At 43.5% G+C, this 9,626-nt stretch overlaps 1 protein-coding gene across 1 annotated transcript in view; it reads left to right on the forward strand.

The window, feature by feature from the left end:
• hs3st4 (heparan sulfate (glucosamine) 3-O-sulfotransferase 4) overlaps positions 1-6,958 on the forward strand; it is a 219,672-nt gene extending 212,714 nt beyond the window's left edge. Inside the window, exon 2 of the mRNA XM_072268485.1 lies at positions 3,203-6,958. Coding sequence (XP_072124586.1) covers positions 3,203-3,845 — 643 coding nt within the window. The 3' untranslated portion in view covers positions 3,846-6,958. The remainder of the gene's footprint in view (positions 1-3,202) is intronic.
• The last annotated feature ends 2,668 nt before the right edge of the window (positions 6,959-9,626 follow it).

The following is a 9,626-nucleotide window of genomic DNA, read 5'->3' on the forward strand; positions in this document are numbered from 1 at the left end:
TGTTACATTTCCCCTTTTGACATGCCTTTTCTATCTCTCTTTATAATTTGCATCTCACATCCTGTCTACTATTTGGAGGCCTGTATATAATTCCCATCAGGGTCTGTCTTTGAATTAGATTAGATTAGATTAGATTCAACTTCATTGTCATTGTGCTGAGTACAGCTACAAAGCCAATGAAATGCATTTAGCATCTGACCAGAAATGCAAAGAATAGTGTTGTTTACAAAATAACTGTGAATAAAAAAGTGCTATAGCACACAAATATAAAAGTACTGAGACAGTACAATTTGGGTGCAATACTGCTTAGCGCTGTGATGTGAGGTTCAGCAGTGTCACAGCCTCAGGGAAGAAGCTCTTCCTGTGCCTGCTGGTGAGGGAGCGGAGACTTCTGTAGCACCTACCGGATGGGAGGAGAGTAAAAGTCCCAATGCATTTATATTGGGACGTGAAGCAGATGATTTTTATTTGCATTCATTTTCATTTAAGAGAGTCAGTGGATGTTGTTTATTTGGATTTTCAGAAGGTCTTTCACAAAGTGCCTCACGTGAAGATGCTTAAGAAGATAACAGCCTATAGGATTACAGGAAAGGTACTAGAATAGACAGAAATTTGGCTGCCTGACAGAAGGCAAAGAATAAGGGGCTTTTCTGGTTGGCCGTCAGTGATCAGTGGTGTTTTGCAAAGGTTGGTACTGGACCTGCTGCTTTCCACATTTTATGTTGATTCCAAGATTCAAAGTATATTTATTATCAAAGAAGGTATGAGATTTGGATTTGGATGATGGAATTGATGGCTTTATGGTTGAGTTCACAGATGATATAAAGATTGGTGGTGTTGGGGAAGCATGGGAACTGCAGAATGACTTGGACAGGTTAGGAGAATGGGCAGGGAAGTATCAGATGGAATACAGCGTAGGGAAGTGTATAGTCATGCACTTTGGTTGAAGGAATAAGGGCTTAGACTATTTTCTAAACAGGATGCGAATTCAGAAATTGGAGCTGGAAAGGGTCTTTGGTGTCCTAGTATACAGTTCATTGTGTTGAGTTGATAGTTAGGAAGGCAAATGCAAAATTAACATTCATTTCCAAAGGGCTAGGATATAAAAGCAAGGATTTAATGGTGAGACTTTATAAGGCTTGGTTTGACCGTATTTGGACTATTATGAGCAGTTTTGGGCCCTATACTTAAGAAAAGATATGCTGGCATTGGAAAGCGTCCAGAGGAGGTTTATGAGAATGATGCTGAGAATTAAAGTGTTAATGTATGAGCAGTATAATGGTTATCGTATGATGGCTCTGGGCCTATACTGGAGTTTAGAAGAATGAGGGGAAAACTCTCATTGAAACCTACTGAATATTGAAAGGCCTGGATCATGTGGACGTGTGGGGAATGTTTCAAATAGTGGGAGAGTCTACAACCAGAGAGAACAACCTCAGAATACAAGGGCATCCCTTTAAAACAGAGATAAAGAGCAACATCTTTTGCCAGAGGGCAGTGAATGTATGGAATCCATTGCCATTCATGGCTGTGGAGGCCAGTTCATTGGGTACATAAAATGGGGATGTTAATAGGTTCTGGTTTAGTAATGGTGTCAAAGGTTATGGGGAGAAAGCAAGACAATGAGGGAAAATAGATCATCCTTGATCGAATGGTGGAGTAATCCTGATGGGCTGAATAGTTTAATTCTGTCCAATGTCTCATGGTCCTATGGTTTAACCAATGCAAATGGACATCTTGCTAGATTTGAACACATGCTAGATTTCCAAGACTCTTCATCACCTTGGGAAATGAATCTGGGCTGACTGACATTATCCAAACCCTGGGGGCATCCTGTAAGAAACACAACTATGATTTTACCCTCTCCCAGGATTGTTCTAATGTGCTACAACAAACGAGGCCATGAGGCGACACCTCCAGAGATGACAATCCTACACTTAGCGTATACACCACACTTCCAAGCCAAATGTAGGTCGACTCTCCAGCAAACCCACCCTGTCTGGAGAGTTGTATAAATTGTTAGAAGCCCACAGAGGAGATGAATTATTGATTCTGTTCAAAAAGAGATAAAGAAATTGCTTATCCTTGTTAAAAAAAAGATTGCTGGAGCTAATTAAGCTGTGTAAAAGTACCTTGAGAAATTATTTTAGTAGGTGACTAAATATAGATATTTTAAAATACATGATGCATTGCTAGGGACCCGGCTCTCATACATCCTCTTAAATGGCAATCAACACAAATTAAATAAAAACATTGTAGAGTGCTGTAAACATATAATGTTATTGTTTTCACTGCAAAGGTCCGTCACAGAATCACACTTTCTGTTATGCTCTGTCTGTTCCCATCTGTCACATACACTGCACCTGACCCTCCGTTCAGCAGCAGCACAGGAGGAGGGCCGTCATGGCCAGTCATAATTTTCTGCTTGTGCCACTGTTCTTTTGCTGCTCGTTTCCCTGCTCCCTCCCTTAGTCCTACAGCTTCCTCTATCACAAATTTACACTTAATCTTTCAACAGGAAGAATTTATTGCACCCAGTAAGTGAAAATAATTTGGGATAGGATGCTGCAGTGTGCCGGTAGGCAAAGGGCCTCATTTGCAATACAATTGTACCAGTAAGGAACTTAAGTTAGGTTTGTTCCTGATTGTACACTATGTACTTTACCAGCTCAGTCACTACGAATATACATACTATCAATGCACACAGAAAATGAAAATCAGCTATTGGAAGTGGAGAACGCTGAGAATGGGCAGATCATGTCTGTGGAAAGAGAAATGAGTTACTGTTTCAGGTCAGAGGTATTAACTCTGGTCCTCCCTCTGCAGATGCTGCCTGAACTGCTACAGGCAATGCTACCCAGAGTTAAAATGCAGTGGTAATGCCCCTCTGTTACTGATATTACTGATACTTCCCCTGTGTTGAGTTGAGCAATTCTGATTGGTTCACTCAGTTTCTGATGCATTTATTTACTGCTTTAGCTACTGTACTAGTAATAAGTTTGAGAAAATAGATCTGGGTAACTCTGGGCCTATTGCCAGGGAGCCTATAAACGGCCAAGCCTGTAACTGATATAGTGATATTGGCTGTGCTTTAAGAATGGCCAGAACAGCCTATGGAACTATTCTTAATGTCTGCGGCTGGTGGACGGGGAGATAAACTATTGGATTGTGTTCTGAAGTGTCTGTTCTTTTTTGCCTTTAGGAGTTTGATGCCGAAGACATTGGACGGACAGCTCACCATGGAGAAAACACCCAGTTACTTTGTCACCAGAGAAGCACCAAAACGAATCTTCTCCATGGCAAAGGGCACCAAGCTGGTGGTGGTGGTCCGGAACCCAGTAACCAGAGCCATTTCAGACTACACCCAGACACTGTCCAAGAAACCTGAGATTCCAACCTTTGAGGTTCTGGCCTTCAAGAACAGGACCCTGGGCCTGATCGATGCCTCTTGGAGTGCCATCCGCATTGGGATCTATGCCTTACACCTGGAGAACTGGCTCCAGTTCTTTCCCCTTTCCCAGATCCATTTCGTCAGCGGGGAGAGGCTCATCATTGACCCGGCTGGAGAGATGGGAAAAGTTCAGGACTTCTTGGGCCTCAAGAGGATCGTCACAGACAAGCATTTTTACTTTAACAAAACCAAGGGATTTCCGTGCCTGAAGAAACCTGAAGACAGCAGCCTGCCAAGATGCCTCGGGAAATCCAAGGGGAGAACTCATCCAAAAATAGATCCTGATGTAATCCATAGACTGCGAAAGTTTTACAGACCTTTCAACATCATGTTCCATCAGATTACAGGAGAAGACTTTGATTGGGAAAAGGATGAAAATCAAGAAATTATTTGAGCATGTCAACATCCAGAAGTTCAATAGAAGAGTATAGAAACTGGTTTCTTATTGAAGAAAGATATAGAACTAATAGGGCCATATTGATCGTCCTTCAAAATATAGAATGTTAATAAGATTGTAATTAATAAAAAAAGAGGAATGATTTTTCAGCTATATTACAGATTACCAAAGGTGTTATGCTTATGAATTGTGGTTATTTTAGAGATGATTTTCATGTCAAGGTCAGCTTAATTTGCTGTTCTTTTCTCACAGTTTCCTTCATCCACATCAGATTGGTTGATAAAATCTCCTGAGGAAGCTCCAATCTGTCTTTATTGTGTCTCCTTCAGGACATTGCATCTTTGGTTGATTTACTTTGCTAATGCAAGGACCAATGTTTCACCATAGAGGTCACAGAAAAAGAAAACAAGCAAAGGGGAGAGCCTTCTGATCATTGCAGTGAGAGATGGAAATGCCGGGTGCAGTACAAGTTCGATTCTAGCCGCAAATATCAAGCAGTTGGTGGCAGGTAGAAGAGGGAGTTAGATTCAGGGTCAAGCTAATTTCAAGGTGTCACATTGAACTGTATTGTGCCAGGTAGAATGGTGGACAGATAGACCTATGTACTTCCTCGGTTTTACTATTTAATTCCTCCAGTGTCTGTGCACCAATCACAATACTGTCAGGGTGATGAGCATGATGTAAATTTGGTCAGTGACATTGGTTGTGTTCCTCTATATCTGAGGAAGTCCCATAGTAAGCCATATTTCAGTGCAAACACAGGGTGATACTTTTTATAATGTTCTGCACCTTAAGTGTGCAAGGACCTAATATTATCATCCATTCACTAATTTTTGCGAGAAAGAAGAGTCTTGAAATATAAAAGCATAGAAAACAGGTGCAGGAGAAGACCACCCAGCCCTTCAAGTCTGCTCTGGTACAAAGCGATACACACAAAATGCTGGAGGAACTCAGCAGGTCAGGCAGCATCTATGGAAATGAATAAACAGTCAATGTTTTGGGCCGAGACCCTCTAACAGGACTAGAAAGGAAGAGAGGAAAGCCAGAACAAGATGGTGGGGAGAAAGGGAGGAGTACAAACTGGAGGGTGATAGATGAGACCAGTGGAGGGGAAGGTGGGCGAGTCCCTTATTTTCTTCCTTTCTTTGATCCAAACTGGATCTCCCGAATCCCCTATCCTCCCTTCCCACCACCATCTCCCCAAGTTGTTACTGTTTATTCCCCTGTCTCCAGTGCCATTTTCTGCCTACCATCCTGTCCATCCTGCTTTCCAAATGCTTCTTCTCATTCTTGGTGTATGTATAGCCATGCCTCTAAAGGATAAGGGGTCTTCTTGCATTCTGTGCATCAGCCTTCAGCCCAGCATCTTTGCACCTGTTTGCAGCATCGGTATTTTGAGATAAACTGCTCTGAAGATTTCCAGCAATTGCAATGTTCTATTTCTGCTCTTAGTCTCAGAACCTCCGGACTGAGAAGAAGAAAGGAAGCAAAATGGATGCCTCCTTGATCACTACCATATCAGTGCAGTGAATCTGACCTGAGAGAGGCTCTGTTGGTCAGGCTCAATGATGGATATTACGTCCTAGCAGCTCTAGATACACAAGCCTGGGGGTACCATATGGTGAGCAAGCTTCCCCTCTCCACACATCTGATGAACCCAAATGAACAGCAGAGGCCAATACAATTTGGTACCAGTAGCTTTGCGAGAGTTGCCTGTCAGTGTTGAACTCAACATGGGACTGCCTTAGGGACTCCAGCTCCAGATTTTTCCCTCAGTGTTCACTCCCGAAGCCTTCCCCATGAGTGGGTATAGCCACAAGTCAGAAGAGGTTTGAGATCAAAGTTTTCCTTCTCCTAGGTGAGCTGCCAACCATAGCTGATGAGCCCCATCTGCCCAAAGCAACTAGTTTTAAGGCAACAGAAACCCACCTTTGCCTCTTAAGATTCCTTAAGGTTGTTATAACTGGGGGTGTTAATGGGGACAAGCTCCCATTACCTATTAGCTCCCAATGGCGGGCACCTCAAACAGCTTCTGACAGCCAAGTCCAGCTCCTGGCCTTCATGTGCAGCTGAACTACTAAGCCCACCAGAACTGTTTCTACTGCCAGGAATCTGACCTGAATCTGGTGTAAATGGTAATTGGTTTCTTGTTGTCTGATGCACCAAGATGCAGTGAAAAGCTTTTGTGTGCCATCCAGACATATCATTCTGTACAGAAGTACAAACAAAGAAACCAGATTCCAGAGTATTGTGTTACACTTACAGAGAGTGCGGCGTAGCAGACAAATAAAGTACAAGGGCCACAATGAGAGAGATTCATCTTTAGCATAAAGATCCAGGAGGTCCATTCAATAGTCTGGTAACACTTGGATAGAAGCTGTTCTTGAATCTGTGCTCCCGATTTTGTACCTTCTGCCTGATGGGAGCCAGGAGTAGAAAGAATGACTGAGATGGAGTGACTTTTGATTACATAAACTGTTTTTTTGGGGCAACTGAAAGTTTAAACAGGGTCAATGGAGGGAATGCTGATTTGCCTGGCAGACTGTGTTCTTACTTACCGCTCATTATGTCGCTGGTGTTTAGGGCATCATTAAAGGTTCTCCATCTCTAGTGGGGCTCAGGGCTTCCTTCATCATTTTAGTAGCTTCCTCTCAGTTTTCACTACTGACAGTCATGCAAGTCCTTAGTGAGGTCTCAGGAATACCATTACATTCAGAGCAGACGGATTCTTCAATGCTGTTTCCACCACAGTTTTGTTTTACCAGAGGTTTGTTAGCCCTGAGCTGAACAACTGAACCTAGAGGACCAGTGAACCTCTCTTAGTCTGACCTCTACCCTTTGACCTGTTTAACATGGGTGACCCTACCAAGAACCAAAGCATAAAGCCCTGACTCCAACCAACATCGCTCTGCAGGTCAGTGAGGCACGCGAGCCTCCAACCACGACAAGGTTGTGGTCGTCTTGGAGGACCTGTGCGATTTCCTGCAGCCATGCGCAGATCAGATGCCATGTTACGATGCAATGCATATGGATATGATGTTTTATGTGGTTCCTTAGGAGATATTTCTGTAATTCAGTAAGGCCACAGTTGAGCCCACATGATGCAGCTTGAGAGCTTTCTTAATACAGGTATCATTGCAGAAGGCTTTTATGGAGAGGCAGCTGGAAAGAATGATTACAGGAATCTGCTCTTTGCTTGGACTTTGTGTATTCTCTTCTCTGCAGTCATATGGATTTCTAATGGGTGCTCCTGTCTTCTTTCACTTCCTACAGATGTACTCACAGGATTAACTAAGTTGCCTGTGGATGTAGGTCAATAGCAAACCAACCAAGGGGGAGTGTTGGGGCATGTGATAGAGAATGAGGCGCAGGGCTGTAAAGATTGATGGCAGGACTGATGGGATCTGGATGGAGCTGGTATCAGTCTGATGGATCAAGTAGCCACCTTCTGAGTCATTTTTACAAGGTTTATCTAGGGCAGCATTGGCAGGTTGGATGACGGCATCAAGATAATGAGGGTGGGTGTGGATCCCATGAACAGGCAACAGAACAGGGGTACCTACCTGTGGATAATGCTGGGAAAGGATGTGAAAATGAAGACAGGGAGATGAATTGGGATGAAGAGCAATGGACTGGGAAGAGAAGCCATTTCTGAATTTGTGCTTACACAACTGAGGGTGAAGCCATTCATGTGAGTCTGTGTGAAAGGGGAGAATTCACAGTGACTCCTCCACTCCCAGTGTAAGGAAAAGAACAAGCTTGGCTGATGCCTTCTCAGATTAAAGTCTTGTTTAATAACAGTTTTTGTTATCATTTGTCCCGTGTAGAATGGAACCATACTAGTAAATAGGACCGTCCTATACTGAGCAACACCTTCAGAAAGTCCTCTCTCAGAGTTCAGATCCCTCTGTAGACTCTGTTTTCTTTTACTCAATATCTCATGGTACAAGAGTCTCTCAGAAGACAGGCTGGAGGTAATTGAGAATAATTCTTTATGTGATTCTAATTTCCCTCTGGTAATTGCTTCCATTGTCTGGCATGAGCTGCTGATTTGTCCACCTCTGCCATCGATTGAAGTGTGTGCATTAATTGAAGGCCTGTGAATAAGCTTTTTTGTATTTATATGAGGTGAACGATTGATCCTGAAGTATGTCTACCTTTTACAATCATGCTACGCTTCAGTGACTACTCTTCTTGATCTAATGCAGTCAAAAATAAGTTTTGTTTGCACTCTTGATCTATAAGGCAATTTAAACCAGGGAAACGTCCCTTAAGCATGCATACCGTCTGCTGCAGATGTACAGTACTGCAGCATTGCTGCAACTTACCAAATTTTAGAGTCAGGACCTTCAGCCCAAAGGGTCCATGCTGATCAAAATTCCCATCCAAACTATTTGTCTGTATTTGGCCAATATCCCTCTGAACCTTGGCCAAGTGTCTTTTAAATGTCCTTTATGGAGAGAGAAACCGGGGAATTATAGACCGGTTAGCCTAACGTCGGTGGTGGGGAAACTGCTGGAGTCAGTTATCAAGGATGTGATAACAGCACATTTGGAAAGCGGTGAAATGATCGGACAAAGTCAGCATGGATTTGTGAAAGGAAAATCATGTCTGACGAATCTCATAGAATTTTTTGAGGATGTAACTAGTAGAGTGGATAGGGGAGAACCTGTGGATGTGGTATATTTGGATTTTCAGAAGGCTTTTGACAAGGTCCCACACAGGAGATTAGTGTGCAAACTTAAAGCACACGGTATTGGGAGTAAGGTATTGGTGTGGGTGGAGAGTTGGTTAGCAGACAGGAAGCAAAGAGTGGGAATAAACGGGACCTTTTCAGAATGGCAGGCGGTGACTAGTGGGGTACCGCAAGGCTCAGTGCCGGGACCTCAGTTGTTTACAATATATATTAATGACTTGGATGAGGGAATTAAATGCAGCATCTCCAAGTTTGCGGATGACACGAAGCTGGGGGGTAGTGTTGCTGTGAGGAGGATGCTAAGAGGATGCAGGGTGACTTGGATAGGTTGGGTGAGTGGGCAAATTCATGGCAGATGCAATTTAATGTGGATAAATGTGAGGTTATCCACTTTGGTGGCAAAAATAGGAAAACAGATTATTATCTGAATGGTGGCCGATTAAGAAAAGGAGAGGTGCAACGAGACCTGGGTGTCATTATACACCAGTCATTGAAAGTGGGCATACAGGTACGGCAGGTGGTGAAAAAGGCGAATGGTATGCTGGCATTTATAGCGAGAGGATTCGAGTACAGGAGCAGGGAGGTACTACTGCAGTTGTACAAGGCCTTGGTGAGACCACACCTCGAGTATTGTGTGCAGTTTTGGTCCCCTAATCTGAGGAAAGACATCCTTGCCATAGAGGGAGTACAAAGAAGGTTCACCAGATTGATTCCTGGGATGGCAGGACTTTCATATGAAGAAAGACTGGATGAACTGGGCTTGTACTCGTTGGAATTTAGAAGATTGAGGGGGGATCTGATTGAAACGTATAAGATCCTAAAGGGATTGGACAGGCTAGATGCAGGAAGATTGTTCCCGATGTTGGGGAAGTCCAGAATGAGGGGCCACAGTTTGAGGATAGAGGGGAAGCCTTTTAGGACCGAGATTAGGAAAAACGTCTTCACACAGAGAGTGGTGAATCTGTGGAATTCTCTGCCACAGGAAGCAGTTGAGGCCAGTTCATTGGCTATATTTAAGAGGGAGTTAGATATGGCCCTTGTGGCTACGGGGGTCAGGGGGTATGGAGGGAAGGCTGGGGCGG

This window comes from Mobula birostris, chromosome 9 (genome assembly GCF_030028105.1).
Source record: "Mobula birostris isolate sMobBir1 chromosome 9, sMobBir1.hap1, whole genome shotgun sequence".
In the NCBI taxonomy this organism is placed as follows: domain Eukaryota; kingdom Metazoa; phylum Chordata; class Chondrichthyes; order Myliobatiformes; family Myliobatidae; genus Mobula; species Mobula birostris.